Genomic DNA, 21,316 nt, shown 5'->3' with positions numbered 1-21,316 from the left:
TGAGTCACTGTGCAGAAAGGCTGGGCTGGTCCCATATGATTTCAACAGGAGCAGGACTCTGTCCAACCCATGGGGCACCCTACCAGCAGAAGGCAAATGCCTGCTGTTGAAGCTGCCCCAGCTTTGCCAGTTTGTTACTGTGTCATGAAGAGGTGGATGGGCTTTTACCCAACTTAGAAATCCCAGAAAACAGAAACACATCACCTCAGTCCTTCCCTTTTTGCACATATGACTCACATGCATTTGCCTCCTACATTAGTTTTGCTTTTCTCTGAAGTTGAGTCATTGTCTTGTATTTGATTTAACAATAGCGGGGGGGAAATCAACATCAATTACTAATGTATAAAACTAGATCAAAAACAGTTCCTTAAAGGAGACTTTAACAATAGTTAGATTAAAGATTGGAGAGACTGGTAAGAAACAGAACTGAAGAAAAACAGTTGCTAAAAGCAAAGCATTGTGTTTTCATGCTATTGTGCTTTTAAAATTGAAGGCAACAGCCTGAAAACAGACATGGAAATGGACCTTACTTGATGGGAACTATCTGGAGATCATTGTATTTATTGCATTTGTTTTGATTTTCCAGTCCCTGCCTCAGACTGTAGGCACAGAGATGACTTAAATGATTCGATTTCACTTTTTAAAAAATTAAACTTCCCTTGATTATTGAACTGACCTATACTAACCCAGAGACTTAATGCATTATTCTGGAGCATCACCAGCAGGCTGGAAATGGTGAGGAGAGAAGGGAAGAGCTGTGTCCCTGGTAGCTTAATGCTTTTAGATGTGATAACTGAGGCTGTGCTGCCCCTTGGAGGTGTGCCACAGTGTTACAGTACATGATGAGGGAAAGGATTCATTATGGTGCTTTCAAATTATCTTGGGGATTTTTTTCCCTCCCTCTTCTCTACCCTTCTCTCCCCAGCACCAGGTCTATATCTGTAGAGTCTCTTGATAAGGATCTAAAAGCCCTGTGTTTAGTGCTTCATTCCCAGATTGTTTCATGCATAATGATAGCCTGGAGAAATCATTTTCCAAAACCAGAAAATTTAGGTGTTTTAGGATAATTTCCTGCTTTTCAGCCCTTTTCTCTAATATTTGGTGTCTGGTATGACTCTAGAAGTCTCATCAGCCACTGAGGAGAAAAAAAATGGATGGGATGGGAGGGTGAAGAAAAGGTTGAGGGAGTTGATGTGGCTGTTGTCCAGTGCTATGGAGCAGGGAGTGGATCTGGGAATTTCCCTGTGGATTTCTCCATTTTAACCAGGTCTGTCAGTGAAGCTACTGCTCTGGCTCGTGAGCAGCACTGATAAATACCAGACTGAGAGCAGCAGTAGAAGAGGTTGGCATCCTTCTGCTTGTGCAGCTCGAGTGACAACATATTGAGATGAACAAGAAGTTCCCTTCTGCCCACTCACAAGCTCAGGGTTCTTTTAAAAACCACTTTCTTGGGAATGCTGAACTCAGTTAAAATGTTATGGTGTTGAAGTAAGAGCACCACAAGCCTGCATGTGGGGCATCTCTTGTTTATGAGCCTACTTAAGAACTTGGGGCCTCTGATTTTGACCTTTGAAGAGTTTGAACTGATGCTGACCAGGCAAATAGTGAACCAGGAAAGCCTGGCATGTGTCAGAAATGTTTCAGTGCTTTTGAGATTTAAAATGATGCAAGACAGAATAATAACCTGGAATAGGAATAGGAGAAGCGATAACTTTAATGGGATTGTTCTGGCTCTGTTAGCAGACAGCATGCTGTGCCAGATGAGAAGTGGGAGTAGTAAAACTGAAATGCAGGTGTAACAGCAATTTTCTTCTACTGTGAGCTGCTATTTGAAAGTATTGTAGTACATGATCTACTCAGTGCTGAGGCCCAAGATTATCTTTAATGAGCAGATCACACAGGAGAGCTCTGCTGAATGGTACCTCAGCCTGAAGAGAAATTGCAGGAAAAGTGGAGAAGCCAAGAGGTTTGTTTTCCTCCACCCCAAAGAGTCTTCATAAGGGCCACTGCAGATCCAGTCCTGCCACATCTCTTTTTCCTGGGAGAGGAAGAAAACAGTGACATGACACATGGAGCCATGTTGCTCAAAGCCCAAGCACTGTTCCTGACTTAGTAGATAGGGATTTAACCAGACAACCTTTCTGTTCCCCTCCCAGAAGTGGTGTGCTACTGCAGGAATTATTTGCTTGGACTGTGTAAATATTACAAATGCAGCTCCACTGAGTGCTTGGTAGTAAACAACAGATCACAAAGCATTTGACTTTGATTCCAGCTAAATAATTTTCCTGGGTCATCCCTGGGCTGTCCCTGATCAGCACTGTCCCATATTTGGCCTGTTCTCCTCATGGAGAAAATAAACTAGACTTTGCCTTCAATGTAGTAGCTAAAATGTGCCTGAAGATCAAGAGCCACTTCTCCTGTATGACCTTATTTTAAGCTTGTAGTTTAGATTAGTGGAAACAGTCTGCTTTGCTGAACACTTGAAAAAGAAAGCATACAATAGGTTCTTGGCTGCACAGTTCTCCTGAGTAGATGTCTGGTTTTGAGTGGGAAATAATTAATCATGAGCGAATTTGGCTCCTTGGAACATAGTCCTTAGTGGACAAGCATAACACTGATATGTTTCTTTATATTACATTGAAAAACAAAACCTGGATCTTTAATTAGTATGTATCACTAGATACATTATTTAGGCCAGTTATGGGTTTGTACTTAAAACTGCACTAATCCAGTTCTTTGAGTACATAAGATACAAAAAGATAATTTACAGGCAATTAGTCAAGCAGGTGGTTGTGTTTGTAGCAGTATACCAGGGGCTGCAAAACAGAAACCAGCCACCCTGTTAGCACTCTGTAAGAAATGCTGTTCACTGAAAAATACTAAAGATCTGTGTAATCATTTTCCATACTGGTGGATTCCTGCTAAGCCTGGTAATGATGAAACCTTATACCTAATGGGCCAACAACATATTTGGGATGTATAGCCACAGAGTGGAGAACACAATCTTCAGGCGTTGGAGGGAATGACAAAGACGTATCACTCTGAAGAAGTCCAAAGAGTAAATCACAGCCTCCCTTTCTGATGGACATTCCCACAGATGGGGCCTCTGTCCCTGTAGGAGCTGGGCAGAGTGCACATGTGGGGGATTGCTACAACTGTGTGTCATCTGTGGGAAAGGATGTTCAGCCAGCCCTGAGCTCCTGTGTTTTCCAGGGAGAAAGTTACCATGAAAAGATGAAAAGCATCCAAGGAAGCTTTAGAAGCAAGTGCAGTGTACATTTAAATTGCTGTCTTTGAGGGTAACCTACATCCAAATACTCCAGGAATAACATGACTTAGAAAAATTACTTTTAGTGATAAACAGCAAAGGGCAGGGAGAGTACAGCTCACTCAGAGAGGACAGTGGTGTTTCCTTTGCCATTTGATAACATTTCACATCTGAATGTTTAGAAGCATTTCAAAGCATATGTTTTATAGTCTGAAGGTGGGAAAGTACTTACCAGCTTGGTATGCCCTATGGCCTGGTTGTGCTTCATGCTAAGCAAACACCCCACAAAAGCAGACACAATCCCAGGACTGCTGCAGAGTATAATGAGGTCTCAACGTGATCTCAACACAGCAAAACTGCTAATGTTGTGGATGTTGTGGTAAAAATATTGCAGTGGCAAAAAAGAGCTGCTATGATGAGTCTTCTTTTATGTGGGAATTGTCCTCCATACTACATATGAAGTGTTTAAGGGTAGAGCAGGGTATGAGAGCCTTGGAATGTGTTTTGTGATGTGAGCCATTGGGTAGATAAAAATGGAGCCATCTCCATCCTGCCAATAAAGGCAACAGATAAAGAAGGGAAAGGAAAAGAGCAGGTTGTTTTTTTTCCAAAGTCACCCTTAATCAGCCAAAACCAGCAGACAAAATTATCTTTGGTAGGTGGGGATTTGGGGGGTATGGGTTACATTTATTATGGGGTGGGTCATAAGCTTTGATATGATTTCTGGTATTTGCCTGCTCTGTCCTCAGGAACAATGCAAGCTGGATCCAGTGTGTGTCATTTATAACTCTGTGCATGCCATTTGTATGGTAATGGGGGAGTTTCCCTCATCCCCAGTGATTTCTGTGAAATTCTGCATGCTGGTCCTCAGTATATTCAGCTGACTTCAGTGTAAATTAAAATGCACATTCATGATCCTTGAACAAAGCAGGCCAGGATAATTAGTAATTTGATACTGTTCTGTACAATGCCATGCCAAGTAATACTTATAATTTGCAGTTAATTAATCAGGGTTTGGGTTTGTGTTTGTTTTTTTTTTCCCTTAAAATTCTTAATTGCCTTCCTATGATATTCATTTTTAATAAGGGTTTTTTTTTCCTGGCAGTTTTAGAGCCGATTATGCAAAGATTTTCTTTTTGTTGTTACTGTGTGGGTTTCTGTGTGTGTATTTATTTGTACATTTCTATGAATTTGTGTATTAGGTTTTTTGCAGAAATTTTTGTGTGCTGGTCTATGGATGAGATTTTTGTCAGCTGAAATGAAAAAGTTGGAAATAATGGAGTTGCCCTACAACTAATAGAAACAAGTGGCAACAGGGAATAGAAGACTCAAATTATTACAACAAAATTAAAAAAAAAAATAGAAATCTCTGGAATTTCACTGCCAGTATGAATAGTTAGCTTCATGTGGTATTTAATTCACTAGCCAATTAAAACTCTCATTAGAAAATCATAATTATTGTAGCTTTAAAGTAAACCCAGCAGTTGCTGGGGACACAAACTTTGGATTCTCCAAGGAAATCACAAGGTCATAAATTAAAAAAATAAAAATGTTAGCAAATACAGACAGATGTGGGAGTAGTGCCTGTGATGAGAAACGTCACAGACTAGGCCTTTGCTGGGCAAGGCACAGAGTCCTCCATGCCTGACAAACCCCTGCAGTTCCCCTCTCGTGAGCAAGAGCTGGGTGACACCACCTTGGTCATCCCACTGGTGCCCCTCCAGGGCCCTTGATGGTCTTCAGACCATTAGTCCTCTGTAAATGTGAATGGAAACACTCACAATAGCTTTCTTTCCACCTCACTAGAAGAGAAGGTGTTTCCTGAATTTTTCCTGAATTTGTCTGGGCATGTGTTTACTGCCTTACAAAAAGGGCTTTTACCTGGTTCCTGGTTGTTGGCTGCAAAAACTGATCCGTGTTTTGCTAATGCTCCCTATGAGGCAGTCTGCATATGGACACTAAGTTGCTGGAGCTTGTCCAGAGAAGGGGAACAAAGCTGATGAAGGGTCTAGAGAACATGTTCTATGAGAAGTGGCTGAGGGAACTGGGATTGTTTAGTCTGGAGAAGAGGAGGCTGAGGGGAGACCTTGTTGCTCTTTAAAACTACTTGAACTTGAACTACTACTACCTCGTCCTGAGGTGGGGATTGGTCTCTTCTTAGTATCAAGTGACAGAAATACAGGAAATTACCTGAAATTGTGCCAGGGGAGTTTTAGATTGGATATTAAGAAAAATTTCTTTACTGAAAGGGTGGTCAGGCTTTGGAATACATTGCTCAGGGGTGTGGTGGAGTCACCATCCCTGGAGGTGTTCAAGAAATGTGTAGACATGACACTTCAGGACATGGTTCAGTGGTAGGGTTAGGATGACAGTTGGACTTGATCTTAAAGATCTTTTCCAACTGAAACAATTCTATGATTCCATGATTCTATGTGCAAAACTCCTTATGGGAGTTTCTGGGCTGTAGGTGTTGATCAGAGTTACACAGATTTGATGCCCTTGCCCTGGGTGGAGGGTACCACATGGCTTTCCTCTTGTTGCTATACAGCTGGAGGCATCACCTGTACCCAAACCAACCATAATTGTCTTCTGAGCATTGGTGGGGTTTAGTCTGAGGTCTGCAGCTCTCTGGAGAAAGATGGAGTAGTTCCAGGTGGTAGATTGAGAATCGCTATGCACCAATCTGAAACTATAAAACATGGAAAATAACAGTATTTTGTGGTGGGTAGAGATAAGAGGTATTTTGGTGGGTGGACATTATGCTAAAGGTATTTTTATCTTTTCTGTGTGCTTATCTGAGTCCACAGTGAAGATCCTGCAAGACTTGCACCTAGGAAGAACAGAATTCCTATTTAATATGCGAGTGCCAGCACTCTAATAAACACAGTCAAACCACACTGATTCATCAGTGGCATAACCTTATTATACACTATTACTGTCATTAATAATAAATGCTTCTGTTATTTAATAAAAATACTTTTTCTGAAATATTGCTATAAGCTAATTTGAATTCTGTTTTCATCCTGCTCTCTTTTTTTTTTATTGTTCCTGGGTAACTCCGTTGATCTCAGTAGTTCCTCTGATTATTCAGTACTGTAAAATCAGATTCATCCTCTGAGTCATTATTGAGCTAAATCTCTCATTTGGCCAGATCCTGAATCCCTGTTCAGGTTGAAACCTCTTGGAATATTGCCATAGAAGGGCAATATAAACTCAGAGTGGGTTTGTAATGGCTGTTCAATGACTGCAGCAGTTTAAACTGGGTAAGAAACTTGAAACTGAACTAAATTCAGTGTGCTATAGTTCCCATTTTATAAAGCAGAGCTGTATTTTGCAATATTGACTGAGGTTTCTTAACACTGCTGCTAGGTGACTAGCAGGTGCTGCTCAGGGTGTATCAATCATGTTAGAGGTTGCACCAAGTGCTGATAGAAGTCCATGGGGTGGAAGAATCAAGTTCTTTAATAGCAATATCAGGCTGTTCAATCTTTTTATCTCTCGTATTACTTTATTAAACATTGAAAGAGATTGCTTTTGGGCACTTGTGTTCTTGAGCTGTTGCAATCGTCTAATGAATTTTTGATAGTCAAATTCAGAGGGTTTTGTGATCACTAACTTTCTTGATGTGTCTGTAGCTATTGAAATGGATCCCTTGTGTCAAGGTTGGCTGTCCATCTTCCTCCTGTCACAAAACCCATAGATTAGGTGGGCAGAATCTGTAAATTTTAATTTAAATGAAAGGTGAAGTGGAAGCTAGTTGAGCAGGTTTGAATAGAGGAATAGTCAGCATATAATGAAAGCTTTGGTTTGTCTCACTGCATTGCACAGATAAGCAAATTGTATTTCCAGTCATAGCAACCTGTTTAGTGACAGAAGAGGGGGGAAAAAATTATTTGACTATAAGAAAAGCTGCTGCATTCAGTCAGTTGGGCAACATGAGTTCTGTCTTGTCTAGGTCCTTAGCAATTGAAAAGGTACAATATGTCCTTGCAATGAACATTTACCTACAGCAATGAGATGCAGTGCAAATTACTCAGAATACTTTTGCCAGGAAAAGTTTCTACAGATTTAGTGCCTCTAGCTAACAAGCTTTCATGGAGAGCTGACAACAGGCTGTGTTTATGCCAGATGATGGAAAAATACATTCTTATTATGCATTAGTGGCATGCAGCAGTGTGCCACTGCTGTTGGGTTTTCTCCATACATTTGCTCTTTGGAGTGTTAGGAACAGGAATATCTGACAATGGGATCTGTGAGAAATATTTCTGCTTTCGTAATTCAGTCCCCCTTTTCATGATCACATCTGGACATCCTGACAGATCACAGGCTTGCCTGTGTTGATGAAGTGTCTGCATGACAGTTTAGCCAGAACGGTCCAAGAGATTTTTACCGTGTCTCAAACACTCACACCACCAGAGGAGGAAACCTGCTAATTGTTAGGAGATGTTGTGAGCAATTAATCATTAATGCTTTTGAAAGCAAACAACTAAGGATTGCTAAGGATGGTGCACAGGGAAGAAAAAGCCAGAAGCACAGAGAATGAAACTTCTTAGAAGAGCAGAAGGGGGATATGGAGGGAGTTTGACATTGTTGTGTTTGTCCAAAGAGAACAATATTTACTGCAAAACAGGACCTGGAATACTGATGCACCCTCAGGACAGTGTGACATCATGTATGACGTGTGGTAACTCTGCCTGCCTGTCTGCTGTAGTTGCTCTGGAGGAGACAGTAGACCTTCTGGGGAGCTGCTTATTGCTTCTGGATCCATGTGATACCTGATGGACATCTCCTCTACCTGGCCACTTACCATCCAAGTGGGATTTGTACAGCTGAATGTGCTCAGTGTGTCAGGGTGGAAAATGTTCTGGAGGAGCCCCTGGCCCCTCTGGCCATTTCCAAATAGGTGAATTCTTATCTTATTTGTGAGAACCTGCCTATATTTCTCTGTGAACATCACACAGTGTGCATCTGTTTGCTTAGGTGTTTTCATTTCAACAAATCCACTTGGATGGGTGAGGCAGATTTTAAACACTCATAGTTTCTTAGGTATTGCAGCCTTCTGTCTGTGTTCTGGTAGGAGCTGCCAGGATGTACCTGAGGACAAGATCAGGTTGGTAGTCAATACCACCAACATTTTGAAGCCCTCCAAGCCTACTGAGACAGCAAAGAATATCTGGCAGTAATTTGTCAATAAACAGCACCCCAATGCCCTGACTCGTACAACAACCACAGGATCCTTTAGTGTTGGAAACAGAACAAATTAGAAGAATCAATGGACCAGGGGAAAAACACAAACCACAAGCATTAAACCAGCAGGTTTTTTGTGGGTGAGATGAGTAGCCTCAGAAACTCTCTTCTGTCTGTCAGCAGATGGATGCCATCCTAACATGATCTCAGTCCTGCTCCTTGGGAAGAGGTGTCCTAAAAATTGTCCTCAGAAAAAACAATGGTGGATATTGCTGGTAGTTGGAAATATGAATGAGGAGTCCAAGTTGGAGTGGTCTAGACTTGGCCAGGCTGCTTGGCAGTATTGCCTCTGATGTGTACACTACAGCTCCGCTGCACGTTGTTTACTCTTCATCCTTGTGTTTTTCCCTCTGGGGTCCTCACTTGGTATCAGAGAGCAACCACTGGTGACATTTCTGCTGCAGCATGGCCACTTGTGCTGTTGTTACACAGAACCAACTTCACCTTGCAGAAACAAAGATGGACCACAGCCTATTTGCCTTCAGATTTTGTGGGGTTTGCCTGTTTGCCAAGCTTGGGCTTTGCTCAGGCCATGCAACAGTTCTGGGGCCCACATAAGAGATGTGGAGGTAAGACACAACCTTGTTGACCACACAGAACACGTAAAGAATCCCATGGGGTTATCCTCAGTGCCTAGAGTGAACCATCCTGCTGAAATTAGCTTTTCTCCAGATCCTCAGCTTCTGGGCATGGGGAAGCAGGAAGCACTGGTCAGACCTTCACCCACTGCCTCAACACAATGTTCTGCATAAGCAAGGGGCTGCAGGGCTGCACGGGCAGGAAACAACATATGTTCAAGCAATTAAACTGCATGACTAAGGGGAAATTAATGACACTTTCAGCCCACACCTTCCCTGTGCTTGAGGAGATGCAAATCTCCTGGCTGGGCTCCTTTCCTGAAGATGAGGGGCTGCCACCTTCTCCTGGCTGCCAAACACATGAGAGCTCCTTGCCCGCATCTCTTTGGCTCCGCTGCTGCATGATGCTGCTGCCATCAGGTGGTGAGCTTTGTGGATCAAGGGTTTGATATTTAAAATGTGCTTCCCAAAGCACACCCTCAAAAACACCATGAAACTAAGTAGTATTTTATTCTTCACGAGCTTGTTGCCTGTCAGGGGCAGAGGTGGGTGTGGGTTTTGAGTGGAAATAAGTGGTCACTGGGATGAGCAATGCAAGCCATGGTTCTTTAAGGATCCTTTGGACAACTGCACAAATACCTTGAGAACAGTTGTCATCCTCACAGAGGGACTTCAGGCTGAACCTGAAGGTTGGGATCTGCCAAGAAATGTTTTATTTTTCTACAAAAGGTTGTTGAATTTTTTCATGGCCCTGCAAAATGGCTTTTTTTCCACTTGTCTCCATTGCACAACTGAGAAAGAGGATGAACTCCACGGAAATCAATAGTGCTGCAGGGCTGTTGCTGACATCAGTAATGTCAATACAGAAAAATGTGGATTGGATGCACTAATATAAAATGGTTTTCTACTATTTGCATACACATCAATACTTTTACACCTATTTCATAACTATTAAAATGACTTAATGGAAGTCAGTGTAGATGTACACTGCAGCAAGTGAGAGAAAAATTTACTTGGGTATGTATGAAAGCTGAAATGGTGTTCTTCTAAAGCTATCCCTGAAACACATGTCAGTGAAGGCCAACGTGAAGAATGTGTTTTGCCTAACAGGATAAAAATAGTTGCTTTCAAACTATACAATAGTAATCGATTTGGATGTGTGGTTGGTGGTTTGAGATGATCTAGTAATTGATTTTAAAATAGATGACAGCTGTCAAATAAGCATTTGTATTTATTTGATGTTTCTATGAGAACCCTTGGGGTTTCTCTACCTCAGAAGTCTTTGTTTTCTCCTCTCCTAGACCCCCTTTCTGTTCTCTGATCTCTCTTTCTCTTATGTTCTTTTGATGCTTCCTACTGACAAATTCTTTTGAGTTTTCTTTCCTAATGTAAGCCATGGCCTTTATGCTAGGCTTTAATTTCCTTTTGTTTCAGATTCCTTTTTTATTAACAATTTTAATAAAACAGCAAAATTTCTTCAGCACACCACATACTTAATGATTTGAGCATCATCTACAATACATGGCACAAAAAAACCTCCTTTGATTGTGGTTCCTGGAATTGCTACACTTTACCACATCAGCAATAAATAACAGAGAAGGAAAAGTTGCCCCTGTCAGACAAAATCTTGCATCATTCTTTGTGTAAAAAAATTGTGTAAAAATTTAAATATTCTGAAATGAATTAGTCTATTGGCAGAAAACTAGATATGTTTGTATGTGTGTGTGTGTGTGTGCACCTGCTCAGAGAAGAATCAATTTATTTTCCATCTTTGTCTTCTGTGGGCACAACATTAACAATATTGTTTTGATTTCCTGCTGAAGAAGAAAATGCAAGATCTGGAAGAAGAAGGGAATGTTAACAGTATAAAATAAATTGTTCTATTTAATAAATGAAACCTAAGTGCCTCTACCCATTACAGCCTTGTTTTGGCTTCTTGAGATGCAAAAAGCTTCTGCTTTTCTAGATGCAGTTAAAAACCCTTTCTGCTCGGTCTCCAAGGCCACCTGCTCAGCTGTTGTAAATGGAAGTTACTTTTTTGAAGTTAATGACCTGCAGTTGTTAACTGCAGCTCATTTGTGTAACACAAGGAGCTTCACCAGAGGTGGACATACCATTCAGCTCTCCTGAAGATCTCTTGTTTAACTGCAGTATGGATCCATGAGTCATTTTTGTCTTGGAAAAGGTTAGGGGTTTTTTGCATTTATTGTTATATTTTTTCCTGGGCCTTCTGTATTAGGAAGATATTAGCAGTTAAAAAAGCTCTCAGGACCAGTCTTTCTCTGGTTGCTAACTCCTGTAGAAGGGTTTTATGTGCCACCGAATCTGAACAGTCCTTTTTTTAAGTTAAGGCACACATCATTCTCACTATTTTTGATGACTGAATGTCCCATGTAGCACCCAGCAACTGCAGGTTTTGAGGAAGAGAGCAACAGTGTTGATCAATTATCACTTCATACTCTTAGCTAGGATGTCATGAGCTATATATGTGGAGGGGATCTTTGGTGTTTAAGAAAACACTAATTTCTAATGTATGTGAAGTGGATTCTGAAGTGACTTTAGAGAGACTCAGGAGTACTGAATGCAGCTGATGTTCTGAGCATGTGGTAAATGCAATCACAAAGAATAAAGTGTCCCCAAGAACAAAATGTCTGCAAATTTTTAGTTTCAGCTGAAACTTTCTGATGTTAATACATTTTATACTTCACAAGAATGTTCTCTGGTTTGTTAAAACTAACTGATCTCTCTCTCTTAATGACAAGGTCCTGGCTTTGTTTCAAGGCAAAGGTTCCCACAATTAAATCTCATTAACAGAGGACCACAGAACCTGCACTAAAGCCTTTCTTGGCATGTGACTTTCATCAGAACTGCTTCATTAAATCTGAGATCCTGGAGAAAATGTTTGCTGAATAAAGTCATTCCTAATTAATGTTAAAATGTCAAGGATTCATCTGCCAAATCTTTTTACTCCTTTCTTCTTTGTATTCTTAATTGTCTCTTTAATGAGCAACCAATCTAAAAGTCAAAAGCAGTATCTTTTAAATGTGCACACAACAGGTGGCACAATGCAGCAAAGCAATTTTGCCAGAGTTGTACTTTCTTGTGTTAGTATCTGCAACTTCCTAAGACATCTTTCTGAAACCTCACTTAGATGTTTCCATGAAGTATTAATGTGCTATTTGTAGAAGGCATAACTATCAAGGGTGATTTTCTCTTGCACCCTCTCTAATGGCACCTTGAATTTTATCCTAAGCCATCATGCAGATCTGGTGTAACAAAAGTGTCCATTTGATGAATGTAATTGTCTCTCTGCTCTCCAAGGATCACTCCTCCAAGATTTTTTTTTTTTTTAAGAAATAAAACAGGTGAGTTTCTACTCTTCAGACCAGAGAGACATGCTGGTTGGATCAAGAGGTCATCACAGGGTAGTGTGGGAACATGGTAGATCTGAACTCTGAAAATCCTCGTTCCTTTTTGCATTGACCAATGATAACAGCAGAAGTTGGAGATGCTTGAACTTGTATAGCAGGGTTTCAGTGGTGGGTGAAGGCTTAGGAACACTCTGCAGCCACTCTAATTCTTGTTCTCACATTAAAGTAATGGGACTTGTCTTCCTGCCCATCAATCTGTACAGCATATGTAAGCCCTTCTGCTATGGTTTAAATAGGGATGACTCATATGATATTCACCCTCTTAATGAAAATGGATTACATTATTGCCTTTTGCAAAATGAGAGGTTTAAAAAGCCAACCTAGTGTCTTCCAAATGTCAGTAGCTGGAGACACTTTGGACAAAGAGTGAATTTTACAGCTTTTCTGTATCTCTATAAGCTGAAGTCATCTTTGTAATGAAGAAGTATTAGAAATTAAAAGTTCTTTGAAATTGTGTTTAATGACAATTAGGTTTTGCCAATCTTGAAACTGATTTCTTTTTTGTGGCAATCTGGTTTTCACCTTACCTACTGGAACTCTGACATGTTTCTATTGGCATCTTTCTGAGTACCTTTCCAACAGTAGCAAACAAACAAACAAAAAATCTGTAATCCCAAAATTCAGAGCTAAAAATGATCAGTCTCTGACCCTGGTTACTTATGGAAAATTGCTTTGCAAAAGTGATTTGAAAAATGAAACAGGGATAACAGTCAAGGTGGTATCCAAGTCACAGACTGCAAAGCCTGGTATCTTGTAAAGTGTTTTAAAATCCCAGCATTGCATAACTTATATAAAATTGCTACTTTTGTTTATTTCCAACTGGCAATAGATCTTAGGAGGATGTACATTGTAGCTGAAGCACTTATATCTAAGTATAAATGCTGTTTGAATCCATTGATACATGTCTGGTATGACTGTGTGAGCTCTTTGTGGGAGAACTAAAGCTCAGTCACTGCAGTTCTGTCTTACCATGAGGAACCCACAGGCAGGTAGGAACCCAAGCACTGCCTACACATGCACAGGTAGATGTTCATGTATCCTACAGGACACATAGCAGGGGTGTCAGGGCCTGTTATGCTGGAATGAATATGTGCACTAATATGAATAATTTGATGTTTCTTCAGCAATATAATTATGCTTAATAACCTATATATTTAGAATAATTGTTATCAGTTGTGTTCATTTGTGCATGTGGTGTAATTTAATGAATATTTTTTCATTGGTATTCCTGTGGCATCCTCCCTGTGCTGTGATTAGACTGGGATTTTCAGGTCTATGCTGTTTCATTTACTGCTAACTAGTAATTTATGTCTAATAGCCTCTTTTTCTGTTATTTTTTTTTTTTGTCTTCTTTTTTCATTAGAGGAGATCTTGAAGACTCATATTGCTCATTGGTGGTCTCCTGATGGCACCAGGTTAGCATATGCAACAATTAATGCCTCCCGAGTCCCCACCATGGAGATCCCAGTATACACTGGCAGCCTTTACCCTACTGTTAAAACATATCATTATCCAAAGGTAAGGGAAAATAAAACAAATAGTCCTGTTGTTCTATCAAAAAAAAAAAAAAACAAAAACAAACACCTATTTCTTTTTCTGATAAGCCCAGGCACAAGACTGTCTAATAGTGCACATTCCTAAGCAGTGAAAATAAACATCTAAGGGACAATCAGTTGTTCCACAGTGAATGTGGTCTTTGTTACTCTAGTTGCACTTGTAAAAGTGCAGTTTTCTGGTTTAAATATTAGTCATTCTAAAAATAATGAAAATGAACTGTAAATATTCTTGCTTTGCACCCATACCTATACATTTAGGTATATTTTCTTTCTTTTTATTTTCTTTAATAAAATGGACTGTAAATATTCTTGCTTTGGACCCATACCTATACATTTAGGTGTATTTTCTTTAATACAGAAAGAAAATTCAATGTATAGGTTTCCAAGTCCATCCATCCAGGATGGCCTGATGTCAGAGGAGGTAGTATAGTTTTGGAGACATTGTGCCTAAGCATTATGAAGAACATAGTGAAGGACAAAAAAAAAAACTTAAGAGCCAATCTCTCTGTGATTGCAGAAGCCTGTAGAACAGTCCCACAGTGGGAACACAGCATTAGCACTGACCTCTACCAGTATTTGTGCTGCTGTCACCAGGGTTTTCTGCTGTAAGACAGCAGAGGATGTATACCATGCTGAAGTCAGATTTTATGGGTGTCAGGTCACCTAAGACCTCACATGTTGGTCCAAACTGAACCATAATTTAACTGGAGAGTTATCCACATACATGCAGGTTTTGTGAAAAGCTTTGGGCAGCAGGGGATGCTAGCTGCCATGAAAAATAGAGATTTTACCAAGGCTAAAGTTGTCCCAAGTAAAACTACCTCCTGGTTGTGCCTACCAACCTTTTCACAGCTCCTTGCCACATCAATAGAGTTCCAGTCTCCCTGTGAATGACCACAGCACTCCAGTCCACAACCCCATACAATGGAAATGCATTTTATAATTCATAAGGATGTAATGAATCAAAGCCATACTGTCTTGTATAAAGTGTAGTAATTTATTCTTATTTTAAAATCCAGGCTGGAATGGAAAATCCAACTATTTCTTTGCATGTCATTGGTCTGAATGGACCTACCCATGACCGGGAAATGACTCCCCCAGATGATCAGAGAATGAGGTAGGTGTTTGCTCACCCTGGGATACTGGACCACAAATCTCTTGGACTCTAACTTTTTCCAAGATCATTTTATGGTACCTATCTCTCTCACTATTGAAGAGTTTCATTTTGTGTAAATCTGCTTAAAATTTTTCAAATTATTTGTCTTCTTAGTTGTGTTTTCTAGACTATTATTGGTTTTTTACTTTAAATCAGACTGACTTCAGGGTATAGGTATTTTTAGAGAACTTGCCAGCATGTCCCCAAATTCATAAGAACACATTAATTCCCATTGCAGAAGGAACATTGTCTGCAGCCTATATGAAAGACTGTGAGCAGACACGTGGCAGCCACGTAACACATAAACACAAGCTCACTGCTTCATGGCATGAACACAGCAGTGAAACCAGGTGCTTCATTTTTGCAAATGCATTGCCCAAAGAAAAGCTCTTTGCCAGGTTTAGGGCAAGTGGATTTTAGAAGCTGGCCCACAATTCAGCCAGCTACTTGAGACATCTTTTTTTAATGAAGTGCTTAAGTCTGTGTTCAGCAATGGATTAATAATTTGACTTGAACTTTAGCGTGTGATTCAGCTAGGTTTATGGGTCTGTGAAAGGAAGATCATATTGTTGAGGAGAAAAGCAGCTTTAGATAATGCATGGCACTCCTCCCTGGAAAGCCCAGAGATTAGGAACCAAATCCAGATTTCAGTAATCTTGATGCAAACTCAACACGGATTTATAGCAGGCCAGAAATCAGAGGTATCCACAGTCACCCCTCCAAATATAATGCTGCAAGATGTCCCAGGCTCATCACTTCTTAGTGTAGGAGTATCCAACCAACATGTGTGTTCACCTGTTTTTCACTGATTGCTCAATTAGATTTCTGGATCTGTAATTCCAGCACGAATAAAAACAGAGGTACAGCACAGAGGTAATGAAACAAGGCAGTTTAGAGGGCAGGGGAGGGTGCAGGGGTGATCTTTGCTGTGCATGATAAATATATAAAGCCTGTGGACAGGCTGAGTAGTCATCTGATGAGAGGATACTAAACTCTTTATGGTGAGAGTTGCCTTTCTTTGCTGGGAAAGCTAGTGTCAGCCTCAGAACATGTTTTCACTGAATAACTGTAGAATACCCTACATCCATTTATGCAACCAAAGCTGTATGACCTGTGACCAAACCAAATGGGCAGAAATGCACTTGCCTTTCAAAAATGCCACTTCAGATCTCTATACAACAGGCAGCAATTTGGGATCCCAGTATACCCATCATAGTGTAGCTCCTAGACAATATCATTCTTCTTTTGCTAGTATGCTTTGTAAACAGACTCAGAAATGTTTTCATTACAGTAATAATTTCAGACTGCAGGATCCAAGTGTTGCTAATACATTTTTCTATATGGTTATGGGTGGCTGTAATTTATTTGGTTCAATCAATGTTGCAAAATGATGCAAAATATGTCATAATTAATTAGCCTCTGTATATTTCATCAAAACCATGGCAATTGCCATCCCTAGGGCGTGTTGTAAGTAGTGCTGCTAGAGCAATAGGGGGGCATTTTCATTATGCATATGTTTTTCTGAAAGGAGAGGATTAGTGTGATAACATTTCATTAAAATAGACAAGAGGGATGCACTGTACAGTTACAGAAGGGAGTTCCAAAGAAGCAGGGGAAGCTGGTGATAAGGATCTTCACGCAGAGCCATCCTGTCTGAAGCATTTCAATGTGCTCAATCTGTTCACACAGATGATATATGGACAGAATGGTACTTCTTGGTCTTCTTTTTGTCTGGAGCAAAGTGGTTGAGTACAATTAATTAAGCTGAGAATAAAGTGGAGATATGCCAAGGTCTTTTTTCTTTAAGAATTAAAGTCAGTCAGAAATTTCCCACAGAAGTGGGATATTTTTCACTAAGAAAAAAAAAAAAAGTAAAGCTGATGACAGAAAACCATAATTTTTTAGGAAAATGTGCAATTTTGATGACTGTTCCCTAAAAAAAAAAATCTTTAATTCTGAACATTTTTGCCAAATTTTCTCCAATGCCATGCTTTTCTGTGAGAAAAAAAAATGTGGAGGGAAGGAATGGAAATTACAATGGGGCGGGGGGGGGAAGGAGGAAGTATTATAAAATTTAATGCTTGACAGACATTTTTTATTTTAGTGAAAACATTTGGACCCCAAGAGTTACATCAAGTGGTCAGATTTGGATGATCCAACCATGATCCAGCTTATTTCTCGTGTCATGTTTGCACCCTAGGTGGCAACTTACAAAAGACGTTATCCTCCCTGAGTGCAGAAATCATCACTGGTGCTTGCACAGATCATGAAGAGATAAATAATGGAGAAACTCAGACAACTGAAGTCTGAATCAGAGGCAGGAAATCTCTGTGCCCCACAAACTGTGTGCTGGGCTTGCTTCCTGTTCCTTGGCCACATCATTGTCTGGTCTTTGTTTATGGCTTTATTGTTGGTATTGTACTTCAGGTACTCATTCTGTAGCTTTGTACTTCATATTTTAGGTTCCTACCTCCAGAAAATAGCTAAGTAAAGTTAGGATATCAATAAGGGTGCTGCACAGTGACCAGTCTCAGATGATTGCAAACCCAACCCCCAATGTCTTCAGTGGGATGGGGAGATAGATTGAAAAGCTCAGCATAGTTGTGTTGTTCCTGTAGGGGCTCCAAAAAGTTATTGCTTTCCTTTAGGTAAGTGTGACCTGCCCTGAGGTATATGTCTACAAAATGGTCAGGTACCAGGAGGTTTAGAATTTGCTCTATGGGAAGAAATGTGTTCTCCTTAAATCAGCTCTGTATCAAATCTGGGACAGGTCAGGTGAGGAAGACTTGGGAAATGCATTAATACCCTGCTTCTCCCCGCTTAGTGCTCAACCAGTGCATCTGCTGGAGCTTTAGAGGTTTAAAATGAACTGAGATGAATCGCCACATTTTCCTCTGCAAAATGGGAAACAAAACTCAGCTGTCCAACAGCAGAGATGTGAAGTAAACTGAAGACTCTATAATACTCTGAGACCAGAGTAACAACTGTACAAGTATCTGCAGTTCTTTTCTGGCTGGGATATCCATGGGTTTGATGGCTGGGAGAAGCTTCCAAGAGAAACTGAGACTTTGGGCCAATCTCTGGGGTGGTAGAGAAGACAACATTTGACCTAAAGTAGTAATCAAAAGTTCCAGAGAAAGAACTGTGTTCAAATGATGATAGAGATGTAAAAATTGAATAGGTGTCCTTCGCACTTTAATTTGTATTTCTGGAAAAAAATGCTCCAAGCTATAACATGCACTAAATTCTAAACCCTTTTCTGGGGAGACTGAATCTGCTCAGTTAAATTTGGAGAGAAAGAAGAGATTGTTACACAGTTTAATTTTGTTTTGTTGGTTTTTTTTTCCTCTTTGGGCCTCTGCCATTGTTGACAGAGAGGAAAATTACAATTTTATTTCAAGCACTGAATTTTCAGACTGCTGTTGTCTCACCTGGAAGCATTCTGCCTTCCAGTGCAGTGGATGCAATTGTTTATGTCTTTTGTTATTTTTCCCCAGCCAGATTCAGACACTAAATATTACTGGAAACTACAAAGTCAATTTCCAACTTGTTATTTTGCTAGACAAATGGGCTTTTCTTGCTCTTGCCCTTTCTTTTCAGTATATTCAGGGGCGCTTGCCAGCACACAAAGTACTCTCAAGTGACACAGCACATTAATTCCAAAGAGAGCAACAATTCCTTATACATATTTTATAGCAAACAAATGAACTAATACATTTTTAATAGACTGTATGCTGTGAGAAGTCATGCTATAATTTCAGGATGTCTTTGTCCTGCATAGCCCAGCAGTGTGTTATAACATCCCCAGCTTTGTCAGCTCAGCCAGTTTTACCCTGCAGACAAAGCGAAGCCCTGAACTGTTGCAGAGGTGCACATCTTTGAGTACCATCACAGACTGCCTCTGAGGTGGTGATCACGGATGTGTTTATTTGTGATTCTGTATTTTCCAGACCAGTCTAAGTGGTTCCATTGCTCACTATTGCACAGGAATATTGATTACAGGGCTGTGGAACCCACACTGGTGGTTTACTCCAAGTATTACTACAACCTGAATATGTCCAGCAATAGAGGATGGTACAGGGACTGTGGGATGATGATTTTGCCAATGCAAGCTGTCACATCTCTGCTGATGTCTTTATGGCAACCAACTGCATCTGCTTTACCCAAACCCTGTATGTCTCTTCTTGCCATTTTCCTTTTTTTTAATGCAGGATGTTATTATGTTAAGTAAGCATATTTAGTGGCCACTAACTCTTCATAACAAAGAATCCAACCATTGACAACGATGGTTCTGTCAGCCAGTTAGTGTGCTGAGACTGGAAATTGTTTGCAATTTCTTTTCCACCTGTGCATGCATTTGTAGCTCCAGGCATTTCAGTCCTTCTTGGAAGACTGAATAGCTTGAAAGATTCTTTATCTCTGAATTCTTCTCTTCTTTGAAAATGATTTTCAGAAGTGGCAGATAAAACACCTGCATAGCCCTAAAAATTGTCATTTTTAGGGGTTGAAATCCATACATAAGGAAGCCTAAAGACATCAAAATGCAGCATTCTTAATAACCAGAGATCTCTCCTGGACCATTTGCCTGCAGCAGCCTCTGACTGCTGTTTCATGTGACAATTCGTTAGGATGTCAGTGTTGTGATTTATTATGTGTCTGTCTGTGTTTGCAGGGACTACTACATCACCATGGTGAAATGGGCAACCAGCACCAAGGTGGCAGTAAACTGGCTGAACAGGGCCCAGAATGTGTCTATCCTGACGCTCTGCGATGCCACCACAGGAGTCTGCACAAAGGTAGGAGAGAGGAAACAAGTGGTCACTTGCCATCAGTTTTCATAACCTGGGCAAGGAGAAAATATTTCAGTTATCTTAGCCAGCAACAAGTCAACTGGCACACATTTATTTAGGCAGACACAGAATATAAACCTTTTCTTTTTCCCCACACCTTTTAAAAAGCCAGGAACAGTCTGTCCCTGCACACTCTCTCTATGTGTAACTGTATGCATCCACAAGCACACATCAACAGTTTGTAACCTGAGCATCTGTGCAACATTCTGGTTAAGTGGCATTATAGATATTTAGCTAAAAGTTGCTAATGCCACAGAGAATGTTAGAGGTTAGAAGGCACCTTGAAAGATCATCTACTAGAATCTCCCTGCCAAAGCAGGATCATCTACAGTAGGTCACACACCTACTAATGTAAAAGGCATATTGATATAATCTGTGTAAGTACTTGCAGATAACATCTTTTAAACTCACATAGATGCTTCCACAGTAGAAAAGTATTCTAATATGTATGTCCCTTGAAAAAATGATGCAATACTGTCCATAGCACACAGTGCAGCATCTTTTCTTAACTGCTTTTAATTCAGCCTTTATTTGCTTCTTAGGCTTTATTTCTGTGGGGAATAATATATCTTGTACATTCATGTGTTGAGTATGAGTAAAATATTCTCTTGAACAGGTACATTCTTATTCATCAGAGAGGAATAACAAGGGGAGCAGTTACTGGATTTTTAAGCAGTTTCCTGGTGATTCTGCACAAGTTTTGCCATTCAATCCAATTGCTTCTTGCACTGATAAGCAAAATTTAATACATCTGAGGTATGGTTTTTAATGGTCTTGTTTTGTTTTAGAAACATGAAGATGAAAGTGAAGGCTGGCTGCACAGACAGGTAATAGTGATCTTCTCTTTGTGGTCAGGTTTTTGGTAGGTTTTTGTCTTTCTTTGTTTCTCTTCCAAAGAAAAAACAAATTTCCAGAGCAGAGAAAGATACTTGGAAGTTGGTGTGGTTTATATTATAGAAAACAATTTCCCAGTAATAATTTCCTCTTCCTGAAGAGGTCACCTTCTCTGCTAGGTCCCACAGTTCATAGCCTGAAATTTATTTGGATGTAAAACAGCCAAAACATTGATGCTGCTGGAAATTCCCCCACTGAAAGTACCTGTGTCAGACTCCTCAACCTCAGAGGTAGTTTTTCATACTGCTTGTTGTGACTGTTGATGCAGATATTAATATCCTATTTTAACAGACAACTGTGTCACTTTATTCTTCTGATGCTGTAACTTGTGTGTAA

At 40.2% G+C, this 21,316-nt stretch overlaps 1 protein-coding gene across 1 annotated transcript in view; it reads left to right on the top strand.

The window, feature by feature from the left end:
- The window catches only part of DPP6 (dipeptidyl peptidase like 6), a 375,478-nt gene that overhangs the window by 312,572 nt on the left and 41,590 nt on the right, over window positions 1–21,316 (top strand). Inside the window, exons 9-12 of the mRNA XM_054390267.1 lie at window positions 13,888–14,042; window positions 15,100–15,197; window positions 19,909–20,032; window positions 20,875–20,913. Of these exons, the coding sequence (XP_054246242.1) occupies window positions 13,888–14,042; window positions 15,100–15,197; window positions 19,909–20,032; window positions 20,875–20,913 (416 nt within the window). The remainder of the gene's footprint in view (window positions 1–13,887; window positions 14,043–15,099; window positions 15,198–19,908; window positions 20,033–20,874; window positions 20,914–21,316) is intronic.

Source organism: Indicator indicator, chromosome 20 (genome assembly GCF_027791375.1).
Source record: "Indicator indicator isolate 239-I01 chromosome 20, UM_Iind_1.1, whole genome shotgun sequence".
NCBI classification, from domain to species: domain Eukaryota; kingdom Metazoa; phylum Chordata; class Aves; order Piciformes; family Indicatoridae; genus Indicator; species Indicator indicator.
This window is presented reverse-complemented; position numbering and strand designations above follow the sequence as displayed.